General features: G+C 37.7%; 1 protein-coding gene across 1 annotated transcript; it reads right to left on the bottom strand.

Moving 5' to 3' along the window:
• Positions 1-721: 721 nt before the first annotated feature.
• LOC140163248 (carnosine synthase 1-like) lies at positions 722-23,379 on the bottom strand. Its single transcript, XM_072186646.1, has 15 exons — positions 23,179-23,379; positions 18,611-18,785; positions 11,388-11,555; positions 9,885-10,071; positions 8,258-8,493; positions 7,853-7,993; positions 6,826-7,092; positions 6,385-6,666; positions 5,834-6,065; positions 5,104-5,507; positions 4,193-4,364; positions 2,765-2,927; positions 1,860-2,125; positions 1,584-1,670; positions 722-1,215 (listed from the first exon to the last, which is right to left on the bottom strand). The coding sequence occupies exons 2-15, from the start codon at positions 18,710-18,712 to the stop codon at positions 722-724; spliced, it is 3,201 nt and encodes a 1,066-aa protein (XP_072042747.1). The 5' UTR covers positions 18,713-18,785; positions 23,179-23,379.
• Between the last annotated feature and the right edge of the window lie 1,545 nt (positions 23,380-24,924).

Here is a 24,924-nt window from a genome sequence, read left to right as displayed (position 1 = left end):
TAATTGTTTGATATTTCCCGGGGACTCGTCGCATTAATTAATTGACTAGACATTTTCCAAGAACACGACCGAAATATTAATATTTATTAATATTATTGTTATTTTATTATTTACAATTTTAAAAAAAAATAGCTAACTACTACTATCGTGCTCGACAAACCAGTGCCCTTAATATTTTCTGACTGAAAGTGGGCCAAATATTTTCATATGCGTGATTGGATGACTACTCATAAATATTCATGTTTAGCTATCGACGTCTCATTATTTTCTATATTTGGTATTCTTAACTCGAAGATTACCGGATTCACGGCGGATTCACGGATATTTTAGGCAGGTTCGTTACTGCCATAATGTCATAACATGCGCACAGCACTACGCAGTAAAATACAGTGCGTGACTTCGGGTGGATGCGGGCTTGAATAAAGAATCAAGACCAGATTTTTGGTCACAAATGATTTTTGGTCAAAAATTGTTGAGAGTCCCAAGTGTTGACTCCAAGTGTAATAGTGTTAAATTTTATTGGAATCTTAAACTCTGCTCAAATTATAGGAAGGAAGATTCTAAGAACATAATAATGTTTAAGATTGGTTTAAAATATGGTATACAGTGATACACCATCAAATGATCACATCCACTCTATTGTATTGCAAAAGAAAACTCTTTCAATTTTCAAATTGACTTGATTCATAGAAAAACGTGAAAACCGAACAAGATACCCTCACTACAAATATTTCATAAATTCCGATACTCGATAATTCTTCGTTTCAATATTCAGCTTGCCACACACTTCGCTCAGTTTCTGTCGGCACTCGTCGACATTACGCCCCTTAACAGCGATGTTCGCGTACGGCTCTTCAGAGTGTTTGCTCTTCATTCCGTATACGAGTTTAGCTTCATCCTCTACCATTGTAAAAATCACGTCACCTCTAGCTCGAAGATCATCAAGCACCATACGCAGGCTGCTGTTTGTCATTACACACACGTGTTCTGACGGAATCATGTTTACGCCCAAGAGAGATTCCTCAGTGGGTAGGATTGGAACGCAGGGCTTGATGCCGCATGAGATCATCATAGCGCACTTCATGAGATCTACGCCGTACAGTTGTTTCACCCAGTGGCGGATGAAGAAACTGCCCATTTGGGCGTTTATTTCGATCAGTTTGGGTCCAGTGGAAGTCATCTTCATTTCAACATTGTACACTCCATTAGACAGACCTAGAATGTGATACAATACAATGTAAATACGTAATTTATATATTATTTGCAGCAAATGTCAGTATTGCTAGTATAAATTTGATGATATTTATCTACAAAGTTCCTATCCTTTTCTGTATAGTGGTCAATGCATCAGGATTTGGTCACGCTTGCTGGTCTGTCGTGTCCATGGGTCACGTGCGTATTTATAAAAGCGCATTTATAGATGTAACCGACGTACACTGACAACGGTGTAAACACTGTTTTCGCAATGTAAAACATGCTTTCAGTCTTCAAAAGGCTACTTCGACTGAATGACACAGCAGAAAAGTGTTAATTTTCAACTTTTTTGTTTCCAATAGAAGTATGATGAATACTGAAACTCATACCTATCACAGTACAGCACTGGTAAGCAGCATTCACCAGCTGGGCCTGTTTGTCCGACGGCAGGTTTGAAGGCAACAAGGTTATCGTATCTGTAATAAACAATCATAAGTAGTTAATACAATGACAGTAAGTATTAAAGTAGAACCCCGGGGGAAGAACTTGTGCAGAAATACGGTGATTGAAAAAGGAATGGCTAGCCGCTACGGTCTAAAACAATGTCCTCTCTTGTTTGGCTTAACAAAAATTCATCTAAATCTTAATCATCAAATGGCACATACCAGTATAAGCTGGATTGTTATTTCTGCCATTGTCCGTGATAAACGCTGCGATCAGTCTCCTTTCGAAGACGACACAGTCAATATAGTGGTCGGAGCCGTCAAGGTAGTCCATGAGTAGTATGGTGTTGCTGCAAGTGTCGGTGTTTGTATGGACATTGTTGGTGAAAGCAGTGTACGCGGTTCGTACGTCGTCCTCATCCTTGCATATTCTCACACCAACGGCGCTGGAAGTGTAATCATGTTTGAAGATCGCTGGGAATTTGACACTGTCGATAGGCAACAAAAGGTTTATATAACAATACTGATCTATTCGAGAGGTTTGAGAAAATTGGTGAGATACTTTTGACCGATTAGCATTATTAGTGGCATGTCATAATTTATTATTAATATTATATCACATCAGTCCATAACATTTATGATAATGGAATGCCCTCTTGCCTCATAGGTTAGGAATTATGAAACGAGCCAGCGTCAAAAAGGAGGTTAACAGCTATCCATAGGCCGAACCCGTCAGCATTGCCATATTGATAAAAGCTGATTATGTCTTGGCATGTCTTGAAATAAAAAAAAAACGTTTTGATGCAACTCCATCATCATCCTTCGGCTGAGGAGCAGGGGACTACAAGTTTACAAGTGATGCAACTCCGCTCATGTTGAATAATGCTGATTATAATAGGCCTAAACACATTTTAATTACTACCTGCGTTGACATTTACAGCGTCATAGATATCAGTAGTGAGTAATAGTAAAACATTACATAATCAAATATGGCCTCTGTCGTTTCCCCTCGTTTCAGAGTATAAAAGTGACCACAGCAATTTCAAGCGATACTATTATGTCATAAAGAGGTATTTAAATCAACCCAATTTCGCCCAACAAGTAACAGAAACATCAATACCACTCACGTCTTACAAGCATTGTCAATATCAGCCTCCGAAGAGATGGGACAGGACGGAGCACAATAAAGAATGGCAATCTGCCAGTGCGGGATGTCCGCGTCACGTTGTCGTATGATGGCCTGCGTGGTGCTCTTCTTATAAGCGATAGAGGCTGCCGAATAGCTTGTACCTGGAATCAGAAAGATAGCCATTGTATCCATTTAAACATTTTATGTTCGTAACGCAATTTACTCTGAATGTCTAAAAAACTATGTATCAACCTAAATCTGAAATCTAATTAAAGAGAAAGTGACGTGTCTATGCCCGCCGAATTGAACATGCTTAGAAACGTTGGTGAAAACAATGGTCAAAAGTCCCGTTTTCTTTAATTATTCTCCTTCAGATTTAGGTTGAGACATATTTTCTAGATATTCACAGAAAATTGCATCACGATCGGTATTTCTGAGGGAAAGAGAAGCACTTTTTACTATCGCTATGAAATAACAGAGACCCTGTTCAATTCGGGCATAGTCTAAATGAACAGGTTTACAAAACGTATTCGCATGAAACTCGCTCGTTGTGTGACGGATTAAGATCGAATTGCAATTGGCCCAGATTTACCCAAGCGATAGTAAACCATGCTTCTCACACGCGCACAATATCGCCTCGTCACGCAATTTTCAGTGAATTTCAAGAAAACATGTCTCAACCTATATCTGAAATCTGGATATTCATGTTGGTAAATTAAGTTAGCTTTAATTATAATAAATTGCTGGAGATTAATTAGCTCGGATAGCGAATTTTTTGTGGGTCCTGAGAGTACAGCAAAAATATCAAAAATCATTAAACAAACGTGATTTTAGCCACAATTTCAACCATTGCAGATAGATTCGTCAGATATTTGCCAAATGTATGGGCCTATTTTCATATACTTTAATGAATCGGATAACAACGTTTGCACAGTATTTCTGTGACACCTGAGAGCACATCATACATATCGAATTACATTATGAATACGAGGAATGTCCTTCTGATAGCAAATAACTTGATTTTTTGAAATTCGAGATATAATATATATTTTATGGCAAAATATTGAATCAATATATATTTGATATTTAGCAGTCCTCGAAATCTAATGATATGTGCTTAAAGTGTATGTAGCTGGGATGAAAAGCCGACCATCAATTGAAAATTGAAAAATTTCATATTAAAGATATTTTTCCCTAAAAAGACACTAAATTTATTTGGTGTTTTGGGGGAAAATGTGCAAACGTTGCCTTCCGAATCCTTAAAATGAAACGTTATACTTTTAAAATTAAAAAAAAAGAACCGAAAATTGTATATGACCTATTTAATTTATACGTTGTAGGTGTAGGGCTATGGAAATAAATATCAGTAAACCGGCAAAACCTCAAAACCTATTACATGTAGTCTAACGAGACCACTATTCCATACCGTTCGTCTTCAAGAGCTCGGCACAAAGTGCGGCCAGCGGTCCACAGTCCTTCCAGAATGCAAGACAGCCATCGACTGTGATCCCTTTGTCTCGCAGGATCTTCACAATATCCTTGGCGTGGGCATAATCCTGCGTGTGATCATCGACGTCCAAGTGGATAAATTGGTAAACCTGTAGAGATAGTGCCCGATAAATAGTTAATGTTCATTTTCCTATACACAATACATAGTGCTCTCACCATTGACGCGTGACCTCTACAATCAGTGTATGTTATAGGTATAGGGCACTGCCTAGTTAACGTCACTGTGTGCAAAATAACCGGCTATATTGTTTGTACTCTCTGAAATTCTAGGAAATATAGTTTTGTAACATGTCCTAAATTTTTAGCTAATTTAAATATTTGGAAATATTCGCACTTTGGTGTTTTAGTAAGGAAGAACACGCATGGCCTGTAAAATTCCCTGTGTAGATCGAATGCAACTTTTAGTGACTATCGTATCGTTCGTATGCCAAAATCGCTGCCCCCCCCGCACACGCCAAATTTTTGGATTCCCATTTGTAAACTTTAAATGGTCTAGATATAAATATAATGTCAGCGCAGCGAGCTGGAAAATGTGCATCTTTAAGCGTTACGGTACTCGTTTCTTAAGCTTGCCCCCCTCTCGTCTTGCAAAAATTGATCCCTCCCCCAGTTTTCGGCTGGCCAAACATTAATGACCCTACCCCAAGGCTCATAAATAAATATTTCACTGCCCCTATCTAACATTGAAAGCACAAATTGCTGCATTGTTGCTAATATAATAGTACGGTATACTTTTAATAATTGACAAATATAAAGGGGTTGCAATCTACCCTGCCATCTTTGTAGTTTGTCATCAATAGCAAGAAACAAATATTACATATCACTGACCTGGTCCTTTGCGAAGTGGTTCGAGTTGGACTCGACCAGGGTCACCTTCACACCCATAGCTGCTGCATCGCGCCAGATCAACGCCTTGCTAAATCCACCAGCGCCGATGATAAGGATATGTTTCCCGTCAAGAACGTGGTCCTGGGATCTCTGTATCATGGATCGGACCCATGGCCGGACACTGCGGCCGAGGATCGAGTCTTGTTTTAGCAGTGTTTCACTGCCGTACTCTTTATCAGATCGGTACACCTGGTAGACAAGCTGTGCATCGATTGGTGTGCACTGTTGTGTCAGGTGGGACACAAAATCAATTTTCTGACAGTTCATAGTGCAGTCGTGGCTGTTCACTTCCACGACAACAGGAACGATTTTATCACCCTCGTCCGTAAGGAAAAAATCAACTCCTGAAACAAAGAATGTAAAAGAAAACCTCATGAATAAACGCGAACCATTATATTGAATAATGGGTCGTGAGGGTAATAGAATTTGAAATAAAGATGTTATTGTAGAATTTATTTTTGTTACACCCTGTATATTTAATTGATGATTATAATTATTTGGTGGATCGGGTGGTTTGGTATTTCTGTCATAATTTACTTCTTATTGGTACTTGTGAGAATTGTAATGGCGGTGGTTTATTTATATTTAGCGCCAACGGCTTAGATCGCCACTAAAACTACAATAAAATTCACCGCTCACATTATTAAATAATTGTTCACAGTATTCGTACCAATAACATCGGTGTATCCAAAACGACCACCTCTCTGTTCTTCGTCCAATTTATGTTCTTCCTCGCTGATAATTCTCATCACGTCCTCACCCTTCTTGCGAATGGTACGGTCCAAGTTACGCCTGACGGCGGGGTCGGTCAAGCCATAGGCCAGTAGGGTGGAGTCGAGGCCTTGAAGGTTAGTGTTATCTCCGTTGTTTGGTGAATTCTTGGACAGCAGCCCACAGTTTACCTGTCAAGAACACAAGGGAAACGCCGTTGGATTTCCAGGGGTTGATGGCAGTTATATGAAAAAGCACCCATAAAATGAGAAACGACAACAAAATTGCCAAATATCACTAACAAAAACCAACTGAACCACCTAGCTGTAAATACAATAATGCCAAATACCAAGTTTATAATAATTATACTTATAAGCATATTAATTTGTGAATTCATAGTATGGGTAGTGTTTAAGTTATGCATAGAGACATCTATGTATTGGTCAAAGATTATATGTTTTAAGCCAAATATATTTGTTCTAATATTATACAATATGTGTATGTAGTTACTGAAGTTGTGACAGGCTTGCGGTCAAAATCTCTGCAAACGGTCGAGCGGACCCGAAAACTGAGTTCCTCATTAGCCTTCCACAACTCCACGGACTGGCTCGCACTGACGTTGGGCCGTGGTAAAATCGGCTCGACGAACGTCTCGACGAGAACGGTGTCGGCACCTTCGATTTTCTCGAGGAGATCGTAGACAGCGTTGGTGATGGATCCGAGGTTACTGGCCTGGTGAATTGTTACACCTTTACTGGCGAAGTACTCGTATCCTGATGGCTTCACAACAATCTGAAATAAGAAATATACCTTGAGTGTGGTTGTTGCTTTTATTATAGAAAATAAGAATATTATTTTGACACCCAGCCGTGTGTGTATCGCTTGATATAGCACTATTTTAAATGGAACAACACGCCTTACGAAACCCCTATAATAGCACCACATACTCACTCTCTTGCCAGTGACGCTTGGTTTGTTCAGGAACTTAGCGACCTCCTCCTCCATGGCGATGGCATGTTCACAGATACCACCGTGTTCGATATGTTTCTTGGTATACACGCATGGGTTTTCTGCGTTCGTCTGGGCGGCCATCTTGGCTTGATCCTCGATGCGACACGAAGAGTCAAGGAATTTTTCGCTGCGCGGAACTTCACCATGCTTCTTGGCTTTCACACACTTGCCCAGCACACACACTTTGATGACGTCAGTGTTGGGCACCTAAGAAGAGAGATAGAAAATGATGGTGAATTCTTTGACCATGCAGGGTATTCAAGTGTCATTAAAATGTCTTAACTGTGTTATTCTGTTAGACTTTTGTGCGGCGTTCCACACCATAGACCAACCATTTTGTTGTTGCAAAGATTGAATAATTTTATTAGCTTACATGGCGGCGATGTTGGTTCTATTTAGATGATCGACCTTAGTATGTTCACCTTTGCACCACGTTTCCAAGTTTATCTATCCTTCACTGTTTCTATTCCTCAAGGATTCGTTCTTGGCTCTGATTAAAGGTGTGTTTTTTGTTTTTTTTTTTGTCTTTGTTTTTGCTTCTTTTTTTTTTGCAGCCAGGCAGTTCGGCTATGCCACCAAAGCAATCACGTGCTGAAGAATGTGTACATAACAGTGGCGAACTAGCGGGGGAGCCACGATTGATCGAACCAGGGATATGATCGAACTAATGTGGCTGTTTTTTTAACATACATGTACTGTTAAAAATATCGGGATTTCGGCACGCGACATTTATAGTGTGTATGAGATATCGAAAATTATGATAATCAGATCAACGATAGTGCGTAAACGCTTTCAAGAAATATATCATCAATTCCAAAATATCAAAATGGATATGAACTTGGAATATCACATTTTTTATTTTAACTGCTGTCAGACCTACAATGATACAGTAAATAGGCCTACCTTACAACAATGGATTTCATTGTAATTAGACTGTGTACTTTCATTTAGGCTTATTTGGACCTACCTTTCGTTTGACTTCGAACTTAAAAGCCAGTGTCTCAGGGACGGCAACCCCGACTTTGGATATGAGGTATCGACTCCAGAGTTTGTCGTCTATCACTTGAACTAGTGGTAGCGGGCTGCTCATCTGGCAGTCTAGGTTCCGCTGAAAGGAAACAATGATGCACATTTAAATTTTTCTCACCAAATTCTTAAAGCGCAAGCTACGAGGAAAAATAGTCCACCAATTTGGCCAATTCATCCCTATATTTAACTGAGAGAAGTGATTAATACCAATTCACGGTTCTTTGATGTGATCATTTATTAACTTTTCTAAACTTTTCTAACGAAACACTATATATAATGTCCAATTCTAGACCTGAATAATACCAACAGCTATCACACTTCCAAATTCAACGTATAGCCTTACCATGTCAGGGCCCCAGTCCGCCAGACCCGGGGTGATGGCCTTGGCGTAAAGGCTCACCAGGTAGGTCACACGTCTGGGTGGCGAGAACTCGTCAAGGTACGTGATACCGCCCTTGTGGAACGTGATGGCCTTGTGCACATACACGCTGTACAGACCTGGGTGGTCACTGGAGGGCTCCTTGGATCTCCAGGACTTGGAGAAGATTAGATGCATGCTGTCAGATACCTGTTGACCACCTGTAGGATACAACAATTAGGACTAATTATTACAGCGTAGACACGGATCAGCCTGTTAATACCAGGCCGAGTCTACTTTGCTAATGATGCTAGTAGATCCAGGCTTTTTCTGTCTGATACAGCTAATAGTGTAGATAATGATCAGACTGCGAGTCATGCGCAGGCTATAGAATCTAAGTACGATTACTTGGTACTCTAGGTCGGTAAACATGAGTAAGATTATTCTTTCCCTATAGAAGTCCTTTTCAGAGGGCTGAGCTTTCGGAACTCCGAGTGCCATCTTCAGAGTAACTAAATAAACAAGATGATGCACCTTATATACACTACGGGATCTGTAAATAGGACATGTCAAGAGATTGACATAAAGTGTCAAGAGGGGGATGTTAATACATGGTGTCCCAATAAATAAAAACAGAACCCTCATTGTGCCGTCTTTTTCTCCTATTTTTGAAAAGTTGATCAAATGTATTTTGGTATGTAAAGAAACCATTAATCGTTAGCTTTATTAAACCAAAACAATTATTTCAATCGGCTCACAATTTTTGAAGATATGCCCTCTTTAAGAAATGTACCTGTTTTTCACCCTGTCCACGGATGAGGTTTGGCTACATCAAAGATTAAAACGAAACACGCGGTTAATGACATGGATAGATAATAGCATTAGGCTTTGGAACGCATTCACTATGAGCGAGGATCACCAGCTAGCCTCCAACATCTTCGCAACCGTATTATTGCTGCATTCGCAAGTAGACGGCTCACAAGGAGGGTACGCTATGCAATTGGTGCAGTGAGGACCAGGACTGAAACCTGTATTCGTCAAGGAGGCAACCATGTAGAGGGCAAAGCTGCATAGTAAACTCACTTCAGAAGAACAAAGGACATACCAAACAGCCCTTTTCAGGCTACCTTTACCCCAAAAAGAAAAAATGATATGTTGTAAATAAAAAGAAAGCAAAAGTAAGAAACATATAATAAAACAAAAAGGCATAAATAACCAAGAAAATTTAAGTAAGTTTAATTGCAGGTATAGCAAGTTTAATTGCAGGTATAGCAAGAGAAGTTCCATCCCACATCCATTTTGCTGACAAGTTAATGACTTAACACAATCCATAGCCCAGAGACCCACCGGTAAAGCCCATTCCCTAAATGGTACGTGTACTCCTTTTCATTCGTTGAAGTAGCCAAACCTCCTCCGTGGACAGAGTGAAAAACAGGTATATTTCTTCAAAAGAGCATATCTCCTAAAGTTGTAAGCCGATTGAAATATTTCTTTTGGTTTATTAAAGCGACCGAATAACGGTTTCTTACATACCAAAATATATTTGGTTAACTTTACAGAAACAAGAGAAAAAGAGGGCGCAATGAGGGTTTTTTTGGTAAAGTCAACATACATTCCAGCAACGTTACAAGGCTGGGGTTATCATACGGGGCTCTGAGCACAGCTACGACGACTTGTTCTTTGTTAATGTTTTTTCTTGGTGTAGACGTTCGGTCTACAGTCTCAGGAAACCCTGCTGCATACAGGGTGTATTGAAGAGAGTCATAAAATCTCCCAAGCTGTGTTTCTGGTTTATGCTCCTAAGTAAAACAAGATAAAAGAAACGTTTATTGAAGAGAGTCGTAAAATCTCCCAACCTCTTTTTCTGGTTTATGCTCCTATGTAAAACAAATTATTGAATAGAAGAGATGTTGGCACTTTTGTATAAAAAGATATAAAAAAAATCAATTGACTTTCTGTATATGTGTACGAGATGTTTACTACTTCATGTTGCGAAGGTTCATAATTATAGTTTAAATGTCCATATCTATTGCTCAGATACAGATGTTATGGTTTCTGGTGGTATCTACACAGCCGTACTTATAGGTTCAGAAGCGGCATTATTAAAAACTGGTGCAAAGCATCACCTTATATAGCCTATTTAAAAACACTTGGTGGGAAGGGCATTCATAGCATTGAGAGGTTTACACTCTATGACTGGATGCACTAGAGGCAATTAAAAATTAAAATACTTTAAAAAGAATTCGGCAAAACTATTGAATTGAAAATATCATCATTTCTATCAATTCTATGTATTCAGAATTTGAATTGGAAAATGATTGACTTATTGCACATACCTCATAATACCGGGGTATGCAACAATAGTAAAATACTAAATAATTTTTATGATGTCATTTATTTTTGGCAGCCATTTTGAATTTGGCATTAATCTTCAATTATATTTCTAAATCCATGTGATATAATATAATTGACGTGGAATTAATGGTATATTATCATGTTCAAAACTGTTTGGAAATTTAAAAATATATTAATATACTTTATTAACCTTAGCCCTAGAACTACTGCGCCATATTTTGTGATAAGGACTACGAATCGAATGGGTGGTTGCAACCCCCCCATTTGCAATTATAAAGGTCATATACCATTATATTTGACAATGTATAGCTACGGGTTTCCTCTATCCAGTGATACCACAATAAGTGCAAACATTCCCCACATAATGGCGCTATGACGTCATAATGTGAGCGCGTCCATGCAAATTTGAAAATTATTACTATGTACAAAAGTATAGGCAAAATTGATTTTCTAAAACATAACATGCGATTTTCACCGAACTTACTATAAAAGGAAATGACTATTTCAACCTAACTAACAAGACAAAAGTCTGCAACACTTTAATTTCACAAGAGCGAAATGAAAAGCATGGTAAGTGCTTGTGTCAAAATTTTATCACTAAAATGAGCGCAAAGGATGGCTCTACAATTAGCTTAGGTCGTTTTGGGCGTCACACGCACGGTTTTTTTTTATGACGGATAAAAAATCTTGGGAGGGGTTGAATACCTCCCCCCCCCCCCCCCTACGTTAATACTAGTAATTGAAACAAAATCTTCAGTACCTGCTGTTTCTTGATACTTGCCGAAGCCGGAGCACCTAAGTTCACATTTGTGTCCCAATACTTTACATGGGCAGCGGAGTACCCATCCTGTTCGTGATCGCCTGTTTTGGGTTTACAGCCGAGTTGTGCGGTCACTTGGTCACAGACACCGAGCTGAATATCTTGCACCTTGGAAAAAATATAAAGCGGAATCATTGAAAGAACTCTTCATTTTGATTAATAAATATGATTTAATAAACTTTAAAATCACCCTTAAAGAGCTTAGATGAAAACCCTATTTCACTCAAGTAAGCATAAACCAAAAATCAATGACATCCTCCAAAGAAAACTTGCTTCGTTTCTTGGGTAGTCCCCTTCCACAGAACATAATCTTTGGAAATTATGTATACTAATGGCGGGTATTTTCATATGGATTATAATAAAGTGTTACCATGAGATATAGGCCTACACAGCCAGAACAATAAAGAAGTTCATGAATCAATAGGGTTGCAACCTTTGAATTTCATCGGTTTAAGGCTATACAATGTATTGTTGGTCCAAGCAGCAAACAAATTCGATTTTCCTTTTTCAATATAGTATTGAAAAAATAACACTTTGATGTTTTGCAAAAGTTCATTCTACAAATCATATACTTTGAAAACTTGCTTGATTTATTGTTGTTAATGAGTTATGTACATTGTTTCCGTCTTATTTACAACATAACTTAAGATCCACAGGACCTACAGAAGTATATCTGTGATATTTGAATCTCGCTATGAAATGATCAATGTACGTTTTGCCAAAGCTCACTACAATTCGCCAGATGCTGTGAACTACCAAATCGCAACAGTTTAAAATAGTTGCTAACCTTAAATGTAGAAAATATGGATCTGCAAACATTATAGGTATACTAATGGCGGGTATTTTCATTTGGATTATAATATAGTGTTACCGTGAGATATACACAGCCAGAACAATAAAGAAGTTCATGAATCAATAGGGTTGCAACCTTTGAATTTCATCGGTTTAAGTTTCATAACTACACCAGGCACAAAAAGAAACTCGTCAGTTATAGTCATCCTTGCTGTTCAACAACCAGATAATTTTGGATTATTCCGAACAAGAATTGACCAAGATATGCGCGTCCAAAGCCTCAAACCCCAAAATCAAAAATTGCAATTTCAACGATTTTCAATGGGAAGGCATCGTTGTATTACACACAAGCACCACGTGCCAATCAATAAAGCACAGTGTAACAGGCACAATTGAATCGTTAACATTGTGCAAGCGGTTATACAACGCTCGTTTCGAGATTTAACTAGAGATAATTTGCGCTCACAGAGCGCAGACAATCGCCAGGCATGTAACCCTTTAATAACCTTTTGACCTGACCTTTGACCTTAATGTTTCCCAGGTCACGAGGTTTGTTGTCATCAACATTGAGCCTCGTACCCCTTACAGATGTCCAAAAAATGCATTTCTAAAATTTGACCTCTGCATGACCTTTGACCTGACCCCTGCAAAATGTTCCCCTGGTCATGAGATCTGTTATCACTGAGTTTTGAGCCTCGTACCCCTTACAGATGTCCAAAAAATGCATTTCTAAAATTTGACCCCAGATAACCTTTAACCTGACCCCTGCAAAGTGTTCTAATATATTCCCCTGGTAATCAAGTTTGTTGTCACAGAGTGTGAGTCCCATACCCCTTACAGATGTACAGAAAATGCATTTCTAAAATTTGACCTCTGCATGACCTTTGACCTGACCCCTGTAAAATGTTCCCCTGGTCATGAGATTTGTTGTCACCGAGTTTGAGCCCTATACCCCTTATGGATGTCGAGATAAATCAATTGTAAGATTTTACCCCCTTATTGACCTTTGACCCCAATTCTTTGTACAACTTTTAGACACTGGCTAAAGGCGATGCAGGTATGCAAGTGACGTCATTGTATTATGTAATTCGTGGAAGAAGAAGCATTTTTAGAGAAAATCACATTTTTGCCATAATGACCTTTGAATGACCTTTGACCCCGAGTTGGTTATGTAACATTTGTGCCCCCACCCAATGGTCCTTGTGACCAAATATGGTCACATTGGCTTAAATCATATGGCTACGATGGCTCGTTAAAAGTTTGACAGAAGAAAGAAAGAAAGAAAGAAAGAACTAGAGCTACTGTGGCTCACGAGCCACGAATGTCAGGCGATGACTTCTGATTGACCTCATTTGACCTTTGACCTTGGGTAAACGTGAGTTGACTACTCATGCTCTCTCAAATCAAGGGTAATTTGCATCACATTTAAGCCCAATCGGGCCTATTTTAACATTTGACCTTTCCTGTCCTGTAACCTTGGATGACCTTTACGGTTTTATACTCCCCAAGTGTCAGGGATCATTTCCGCAAGTTTTTAAAGCCTGATCGGAGCAATATTTAATTTGACCTGACCTTTGACCTCAGATGACCTTTTAGTTTCATACTCCCCAAGTGTCGGGGATCATTTTCCCCCAGTTACAGCCCGATCGGAGCAACTTTAAATTTGACCTGACCTTTGACCTCGCATGACCTTTTTAGTTTTATACTCATGAAGTGTCAGAGATTGGTTTCCCTGAGTTACAGGCCAATCGGAGCAACTTTAAATTTGACCTGACCTTTGATCTCAGTTGACCTTTGCGGTATTATACTCCTCAAGTGTCAGGGATCATTTACCCAGAGTTACAGCCCAATCGAAGCAACTTAAAATTTGACCTGACCTTTGACCTCACACGACCTTTGCGGTTTTATACTCCCCAATTGTCAGGGATCATTTTTTCCAAGTTACAGCCCGATCGGAGCAACTTTAAATTTGACCTGACCTTTGACCTCGCATGACCTTTGTGGTTTCATACTCCCCAATTGTCAGGGATCATTTTCCCGAAGTTACAGCCCGATCGGAGCAACTTTAAATTTGACCTGACCTTTGACCTCAATGACCTTTGTGGTTTCATACTCCCCAATTGTCAGGGATCACTTTTCCGAAGTTACAGCACTATCGGAGCAACTTTAAATTTGACCTGACCTTTGACGTCACATGACTTTTGCGGTTTCATACTCCCCAAGTGTCAGGGATCATTTTCCCAGAGTTACTGCCCCATCGGAGCAGCTGTAACATTTAACCTTGGATGACCATAGCTGATGTTTCATGATCCCCTTATGATTATTATATATAAATTTTAGCCCAATCGGACATATTTCAAAATTTGCCCGCCACCCCCCCCACCCACCCGAGTACTGGTATTCACCATTATTGCTATATAGCAGTTACCATATAGCCTTAGTGTGTATGTGTTGATTTTCATAAATGCATCATGGGAAGGAATATAATTTGACCACCATCCCCACCGCACAAGCAACTACATGTATATAGCATTTATCACATACCTTTAGTGTGTATTTTCATAAATGCATCATGGGATAGCATCATTTCCAAACCTAACAACTCTTATCGCTTATTATCAAAATAGCAGCACAATATTTACTGTTAATTTTCCTGGAAACTTCAAACCACACCAGTAGACATGCCCAAGCATGCAACGAAACTATATGCTTATCTCTTGTTATCAAATAGCTGTTTCCCTGCACAAGGTATCTGCCAAATTGCTGCCTCTAATGATAGCTGCTTCATTACATTTCACGCAAATATTTTCACAAAATGACCCTATTAAGCCTTACATGAACTTTGACCCCAATCTGTGGTACAACTTATTTGAAGCTTGGGCCAACGGTTCTTGCTGACCATGTTTGGTGGTCATAGCATGTCATTTAAAGGAGAAGTAGCATTTTTAAGATTTTCACAAAATGACCCCTAATAACCCTTACATGACCTTTGATCCCTATCTGTGTAGAGGTTATATTAAGCTTGGGTCAGTGCTTCTTGTGGCCAAGTTTGGTCAAAATTGGTCCAAGCGTCTGGCACTAGTAGCAATTTTTGGTTCTACTAAAGAAGAAAGAAGATTTAGGAGCTCCACAGTATATCAGGCGGATAAATCCGCCTGACATAAAGAAGAACTGACCAAAAACAGAACACTCGCAAATTGAAAATTTGCGATTGTAAAAAACAAACAGTTTGAAGATGTCAGACATGTCAGACCGTTTCAGATATGTCAGACCGTTTAAGACAAACCAACACGATATAATAATTAGGGCTAGTGGTTACTAACCGTTACCCTAACCCTAAATCTAACCCTAACCCCTAACACTAACCCTAACCGCCGTAACCTTTGACCCTATTTAGCAGTTTTTCGATTTTCCTTTTTCAATATATTATTGAAAAATAACACTTTGATGTTTTGCAAAAGTTCATTCTGAAATCATATACTTTGAAAACTTGTTTGATTTATTGTTGTTAATGAGTTATGTACGTTTTACAAAAGAGTTGTTTCAGCCTTCTTTACAACATAACTCAAGAACCACAGGACCTACAGAAGTATATATGTGATATTTGAATTCTTCTCCACGCTCACTATGAAATGATCAATGCACTTTTTGCCAAAGCTCACTACCATTCGCAAGATGATGTGAACTATCAAATCGCAATAGTTTAAAATAGTTGCTAACCTTACATGTAGAAAATATGGATCTGCAAACATTATAGGTATACTAATGGCGGATATTTTCATATGGATTATAATAAAGTGTTACCATAAGATATACACAGCCAGAACAATAAAGAAGTTCATGAATGAATGGGGTTGTAACCTTTGAATTTAATCGGTTTAAGTTTCATAACTACACCAGGCACAAAAAGAAATTCGTCAGTTATAGTCATCCTTGCTGTTCAACAACCAGATAATTTTGGATTATTCTGAAATTTACATTTTGTTAATTGGACATTGCTTTCTCATTTGACATCCTGTTCGTGAAAATCGAACAAGAATTGACCAAGATATGCGCTTCCAAAGCCTCAAACCCCAAAATCAAAAGTTGCAATTTCAACGATTTTCAATGGGAAGGCATCGTTGTATTGCACACAAGCACCACGGGCCAATCAATGAAACACACAATGTAACAGGCACATTGTGCAAGCGGTTATTCAACGCTCGTTTTTAGATTTAAAAAACAAACAGTTTGAAGATGAAAACCTCACACTTCAGGGGCCTATTTCACTAACGTCTTGCGATCATCGCTAAGACCCAAATTGATCGCTAAACCACAAATCCGTCGCAATTTAGCGAGCGATTTTACAAATTGGTTTCACTAACACTTTGCGATGATTTTTGTCATCGCAAAGTTTGAAATAGCGATGGATTGTTTGCGATGACTACTTTGTAGTCGTTGGGTAATCGCAAAGGTAGGTAAATTGATCGCTAAGTGTATCACATGTTAAATTTCGCGCCATTTTATTTTTTAGCTTTTGTTTACAATCCGTTATCTTGCTCTAAGTCGGAGGATTTTTTCGTTTTAATGGCGGCTCATCTACTTTATATTAACAATGCAAGGGCTTTACGGAGGGAGAGGGTTTTCAGGGACAGAACGAATCCATTGGATAGTTATCATGACAAGAAAATGCACAAATATTACAGATTTACACGACGGGGTGTTATGCATGTCATCGATTTGCTAGAGCCACAGCTTCGACCCGCAACATCCAGGAGTCACTCCATTGATGCAACAACGCAGATCTTCGTCGCCCTGAGGTTTTATGCCACAGGGTGCTTCTACACCACCACATCTGAACATCATGGAGTGTCCGAGGCAAGTGCTTGCAGGATTGTTCATCGGGTTACCAACGCAATCATCAACATCAAAGATGAACATGTCCAGTGGCCGACAACATCAGAGGGTTGACCTTGTTTGAGGACACAAAACAAGAGGCATGAATTGGTTGTTTACAAAAGACCATGAACAGCAATTAAACCTAATAAACTTGACCATGAGAAGTCCAGACCCTGGGTACATCTGGTTCCATGTACCATACTTCACCAACTATAATAGTTAGCACACAATAAAACTAATTGGGTGGATTATATCTCAATTTGACACTCAAATTGGATCTCATATTGGATCTCAAATTGCTTCTCAATTCTGTTCAATTTGAGATGATTACAAAATGAGATCCATTTTCCAAAATGAGATACTTTTGAATAGCAGTGCTACATCATGTCTAATATGTAGCTTTAAACTTTAAGCTTTCCATACGCTGTTGTAGAAACTTCACTGCATTTTTTGTTTTCTTGTAAAAGCAATTATTTCAGGAGCACTTTTTCGTCCCGTTATATTTCAAGTAGAAAGTTGTCGAGAGAAGGGAGGTCAGAGCCTTCAAGTCAAAGGTCAAATTAGTCAACACATGGTGGCGTGTTCACAAATTTACACCTTGGGATGTGCCAGAGCAGCATCGACATGATTTTGATTTTGATAATGTCATAATGCATGAATGTAATCAAGATTACTGAGTTACAGTTACTGGAACTAATTCATGCATTGGATTGCGTGTAAAACTGTATTGACACGATTGCCACTTGACTTGGACATACATGAATTAAGCTCACACTACAAGAAACTACTTAATTTAACCTTTGCAAACGAATTCCCTAGTTCCACCCCTTTCGTGCCTGCTTTTTACAATAAAAACAAATACTTTAAAGCTTCATTTCCTACCTTATTTTGCTTTATTTCGCTGCCGGTTACCGCAATAACCTCCGGTTGACTGTCCGCCATCTTGGTTTGTTGTTAGCGATAGCCTCGTTCATCAAAATTTTTTGTCATCGCAATCGCAAAACTTCGCGATGACTTTTGTGAAAGGTAAAAGTCATCGCTATCGCCGCCGCGATGGATATTTAGCGATGAACGGCTTTAGCGATGATCGCCAAATTTTACGTTAGTGAAATAGGCCCCTGATATGTCAGACCGTTTAAGACAAACCAACACGATATAATAATTAGGGCCAGCGGTTACTAACCGTTACCCTAACCCTAAATCTAACCTTAACCCTAACCGCCGTAACCTCTGACCCTATTTAGCATATCGTGATGGCATGTCTTAAATCAGACATCTACGGTATTGTTTACAAACGTAATCGAAATTTTTATCGATCTTTCGATTTATTCCCTAAGAGGCCTGTCGAGTGCAGATCCATCGGAACACGCTTTTCAATACGGAATGCTAACCTCATCGTGACATCATCCAATCAGCAAAGTTCATTTCCCATTAAAAAAGCGTTATCCGACGGATCTGCAGTCGCCCATTGTGCTAATGAAAACATCTCATACTTTGTTGGTTGCGGCGGTACCGGTCAGCATTTTGTCTGGATCAAGCTCTGTGTTCTCCACCAGAATATTGTTTTTCAGCTTGTGGTCTTGAAAACCCTCCATCGTGAAGGTAATTGTTGCGACAAATCTTCCGAGCTGTTGCACTACCACAGTTTACTTAATGCTCATCAGTACTCTGAAAAAAACATAACAAAAATGATCTGGATGAGTTAAGCTTTTAACTTGCTACCTCTTAAGCGCTCCACAGACTCCGAGTATTAAACGTACAATATTGTATGTAACATATCTACGTTATTTAATCTATTGCCATTCTATTTCCAGTAATGTTTAAGTTCTAACGAATGTTTGATGACGAAAAATCGATAATATGTTACATATAATACTTACTTTACTTTAATCCACCACTTTTGCCTTTCATAGCGTCGTGGGGAAATGTAACTTTCTTTCCTGGGCAAGTCGGGTAGCCTCACTCATGGTAATCCCATGACATGTAATATCTAGTAATACATATAATATCTAGTAGAAATATATTATCGATTTTACGTCATCAAACATTCGTTAGAACTTAAACATTACTGGAAATAGAATGGCAATAGATTAAATAACGTAGATATGTTACATACAATATTTTACGTACAATAAAAAGTCTGAATACTGCTTTACAATCACATGTAATACCGTATTAAAGGGTTCCAAAAAATTAATCAATTTTCTTGTTTTAAAGTTTGAACATAGACTGAGTTGTTATGCATCAAGTGAGCGGGTTTTACTTTTTATCATCTTCGTTGAGAAATGCAGCCATTTATGATATTTTCTGCCAAAAAAGTTGCATTTTTCTATATAGGCGTTTTGTGCTTCAATTTGTTTTTGACAACATTTTCCCATTAAAGTGATTTATTTAATCAAAAAGAAGCATCGATATTTTAAAGCCATTTGCTGGGGAGGACGCCCTTAATAATGTTCAAAATTCTGTTTTTACACTACTATAATGTACTTTATCATTACGTTAAGGGATCTAGAATGAGCATTTATTGCGTTTCGACAGTATTTTTTGTGGGACATGAGAGCACCTCAGACCTATCGAATTGCCTTCTGATTAAGAAGCATGTCTTTCTGATATCAAATAATTTTCATTTTTTGAAAATCACAATATAATACAAATTTTATGACAAATTATAAAAATTTGATATTTTTCAAATTTTTGATATAAAACAGTCCTCGAAGTAAATTATATAAATCTAATGATATATTCTTAAAGTGTATGTAGCTGGGAGGAAAAGCCGACGGTCAATTGAAAATTTTGACATTTCATATTGAAGATATGGATTTTTTTCCCAAAAAAGACCTAATTTATTTTGGTGTTTTGGAAAGAAAAATCCATATCTTCAATACGAAAGGTCAAAATTTTCAATTGATCGTCGGCTTTTTATTCCCCCTACATACTCTTTAAGTATAAATCATCAGATTTATAAAGTTTACTACGAGTACTGTTAAATATCAAAAATATCAATTTTTAATGATTTGCCATAAAATGTGTATTAAATTGCGAATTTCAAAAAATCAAAATTATTTGATATCAGAAAGACATTCTCCGTATTCAGAATGCAATTCGATATGTCTGATGTGCTCCAATGTCCCAAAATAAATACTGTCCAAACGTTCATACCAGAGGAACCGTCGTTTTATTATTACGATGGAAATATTACTCGAACGTGTACGCGATGTCCAATAACATAGTACGTACATGGCGTGCAGGACGGTGATACACACATCAAAGGATAGTGCCGTTGCACGACCGACGGACGGAGTGATGTGCATTGGCGACCTCAATGCTGGTAGTAAATTCCAAATTATTGTCTTTTATTTGCTTTACCTTAGTTGTTCGGTTCAGAAATAAAAGGGGACATAATCTGACAGTAAAAGCTAACATTATATGGGAAAAGAAATACTAATCCAATATTTATGGAATTTTGCAACACAGATAGCGATGGTCGCCGTGGTAACGGTCGGTAAGGCGACGCCATGCCAATATTGGACCAACGTTGTTGTGCCAACCTTGGTTGGTATGGGAAAGTCAGGTCAACGTTGGGCCAACGTTGTTGTGCCAACCTTAAATTATGGTTGGTATACAAAAGTCAAACCAACCTGGCCAGACAACGTTAAAATAACGAGCAGCATGCCGACGTTGAGCCAACGTTGTTGTGCCAACTTTAAATGATGATCGGCATGCCAACATCGGGCCAACGTAGCTTGCTACCCTTAAAATGATGGTCGATACGCCGAGGTTGGACCAACGTTGTTGTGCCAACCTTAATATGACGGTCGAAATGTCGACATCGAACCACGCGTTGGTAAACAGTAGGCATAATTGTTGTCTAAGTCATGGGAATGGTCAAGTTTATATTTTCTATTTACTAGGTGTATTAAAGTGTGACATTATTTTAAGACGTATAAGCGACGTATATTTTATTGCTTAAGCATTGGAGATATGGGTAACCCTAAAAATAGGGACACAAAATTACTATGATTTTTCTTTTAATTGTTAGGTGTACCCCAGCAAACACAAAACGTTTTCGACATCATTCGCAAAAGGTTATAAAAGGTTGTCAGAAAACGTTTAAATGTCGGGTTATATAAAGGGTATATTAAGAGTATTAAACGTTTTCATAACCTTAAAAAACATTTTTTGATAATCTACTACTCAGCAAACAAAAATGTTTTACAGAAAACATTTAAATGTCGGTTTGTATAAAGGGTATAAAAACGTTTTAATAACATTCAAAAAACATTCTTGAAAACTTGATACAAAACATTCTAAACAGAATGTTATTTTGGAGTTGAAAAAATATTTTGCGAAAAATGTTTGCCCAAAATATTTTCAATAACGTTTTAAAAACGTTTTCATGACCTTTATATAACCCGACATTTAAATTTTATTAAAAGGTTTTGAAAAAAAAAGCATTTTAAGAACATTTCTGTGTTTGCTGGGTTCAAATATTTTAACATAATGCTATTTAAGTATTGACACAATATTTGGCAAAAATGTTTGCAAAAATAGTTTACAATAACATTTTTTTAAACATTTAAAATATTGTTGTAGTGTGTTTTCATACAAACGTTATCATGACCTTTGTATAACCCGACATTTTAATGTTATTAAAACGTTTTTACCTAAACCAAAACCCAAAATATAACTTATTTAAAATGTTTTTAAAACGTTTTTGTGTTTGCTGGGACGACTCATGGTTCTTTTTTTATTGTATTCCCTTTCTTCTCGTAAAAATATTTTACAATAACATTTTGAAAACATTTTAAAAATATTGTTGTAGTGTGTTTTCATACAAAACGCTTTAAAACGTTTCCATGACTTTAAACAACCCGACATGCAGGCGACTCCCATACGACGACTAAACACTGCAGGTGGGACCCAATAGAGGGCCGCCCCGCAAGGCATCAAAGCAAGAGTAACCTTAATTTGAAAAAAAAAAACATCAATTATATCTACCAGTTGACAGATGGTCAATTTGTATATAATATTATACTACACTTTATGAATACGCAGTATAAAATAAAAACACAAACCTTCAAATGATTTTGATAAAACACAGCCTATTGCATATTGAACAAGAATATATTGCACTCGATAGAAAAATATTGCACTCGTATTCGACTCGTGCAATATTTTTCTATCTCTTGCAATATATTCTTGTATCACACTCAAATTCATTCAATATTATATAATTATTATATTCACATTCTGTGAATACATTGAGTCAGTACCCACTCGGTCAAGGTCGTTGTGACTGTACAGTTTCATACATTGACATGAGCTTCCTGCGGGACCATGACAAGTCACCCAATGGATTTCACTTGTAAATTTAAGAGATGTCCCGGTAGAGTTGATAGTTACAGACATTTCAATTAATATGCATTACAATTGTGCAAATCGTGTTAAAGTTTTTTCTACTAAATATGGGTGCTGTTGAAATAGCTCGATAGCCTATAATGATTAATAGGTACTCTATCTCTGTCAAATATTGCAATTTTAACATGATTTGCATGATAGTTACGGCAATCTATGAGTGGGGCAATTTCCGGGAATATATTGAGTGACTTGACATGGTCCTGCAGGAAGCTCACGTCAATGTATGAAACTGTACAGTCAAAACGATCTTGACCAACCTTGTGTATAATTACATAACTGCTTAAAGGCCCATTCAGTGATTTGCTCATCTGGAGGATCGTAAAAATTATCCAAATTCGGATTTTGGCACCTTTGTTAGTGCCATATATGTGCTGATACAGTACAATAATTGTGCATACATATACTCTGTTTTTGACCTGAGGCCCATTTTAGCAATAAAATCATAATTTTCTCTCGCCTCTTGCGCATCAGATAATAACTATGCAAAGGTGTATCGATACCGATACATCTGACTGCCATGATGTATATAGGTGCAGTGTAATGAATCACTGTTTCTAAGCAATTCAATAATTCATAGTGGCCTCATATAATGGCTAAATATCACTCATTTTGGAGATCAAAGATAGATTAATGAAAATCTTACCTACTTTACGACCCTTGTCGTAACTAATGTTCCTGTTTTCCTCGTATGGCTGCCAATGTCTTACATATATGATACGGTATACGGATAGCAAAATGTCATTGATTGAATCTTCCGCTCCAAAGAATACCACACACACATGAATCAGAGAAGATGCATGAACAGAGTACAAAGGATTTTGTTGTGTTTCAAGTTCAGGTCCAACGGTGAAACTGGTGATCTGTACCATTTCCAAAATATACACTAAACCTACTACAACGAGTAAAAACCTCATATGACGCAAAAGACAGTATGTTTAAATCATACCTATTGTATTTACCCTGAACCGATTTAGTCACAATATTGTATAATGTAGTAGGGAAACGCGCAATACTGATACTATTCGTAATCATGGTAATTGAACAAGAAGTAATAATTTCAGTGATTTTTGAGTGATTTACGCGGTTCATACAATTTGTTCTGTTTTATTGCAAAAAAGATTTGCAACTTGCCTTTTTAAGCAAACATGCACTCTCACGAACTAGAAAGACCAAGGCCAAAAACACATTTTACCCAAGTTTAAGGGCTCAGATATTGCAGATAAAGACGTTTGGACAATGTTTTTTGTGGGAACCGAGAGTACATCAGCGTCACACCTAATTGCATTCTGAATACGGGGAACATCCTCCTGATTTAGATCTTTTGAGGAAAAATGTGTATCTTCAATACGGAAGGTCACTGAAAATTTTCAAATGCTGTCGGCCTTTCCTCCTAGCTACATACACTTTTAAGTACATTATCATTAGATTTAAGTTTACTTGGAAAGTTGAAGGACTCTTATATGTCGAAATATCAATTTCTAATAATTTGCCATGAAATTTGTGTTATATCGGGAATTTCCAAAAATTGAAATTACTTGATATTAGAAGAACATGCCTTGTGTGTCTGATGTGCTCTCAAGTCCCACAAAAAATACTGTGCAAAGGTGGGTAACCGATCCCTTAAAGGGTACACAACAAAATACCTTGTTTGTATAATAGGCCTACGTGATATTTTAAAAATCGCCAAAACTCCAGAGGACACAAGGCCACAAAATTTGTTCTATCATGCTGTTCTTCTTCCTGTTAGGATACTAGCCAACACTCCTGATGGAGTCGGACAGTCAATATATATCTCAAACCGTTCTATGGTGCAGTGGTGCTCAGCGGAATATGATAAAAGTTATGAAAATTACAGATTAAAGAGATTATTGTTTTCCTCATTTGAATTGATAAATTTTGTGACTAATTTTGCATTTTTCTCACAAATTAAATACGCACTGGTAACAAAGGTTATGTAGGGGCAAGGAATCCAATTACTAATTTCAGTGATTCAAGACAGATGGTTCATTGTGTTAAGAAATGAGTACATTCTAGTGGTACCTCTTTTCGTATCATAAATAATGTACTGCTTGTCTTGAGTCACTGAAATTCCAGTTTAGTAACTGGATTCCTTGCCCCTATAATATACATAACTTTTGTTACCACTGTGTTATGAGAAAATTCCAAAATAATCACACATTTACCAAGGGGCGTAGTACCACCTGTAAAACCCTTCGTAGGTTTTTTTACCAGTAAGTAGTTTTTCAATGGAAATCACCTTGATTTACCTCTAACTTTCACATGACTTATTCAAGATTTTACATCAACAATATTTTGTATATATGAGTGACAATTTGTTCGACTTTTTATTTCATAAATGTAATTGCCAACTCTTAGGCATTGTGTTAAG

This window comes from Amphiura filiformis, chromosome 10 (genome assembly GCF_039555335.1).
Source record: "Amphiura filiformis chromosome 10, Afil_fr2py, whole genome shotgun sequence".
Classification (NCBI taxonomy): Eukaryota; Metazoa; Echinodermata; class Ophiuroidea; order Amphilepidida; family Amphiuridae; genus Amphiura; species Amphiura filiformis.
The sequence above is the reverse complement of the archived record's forward strand: the minus strand, read 5'-3'. Positions and strand labels throughout refer to the sequence as shown.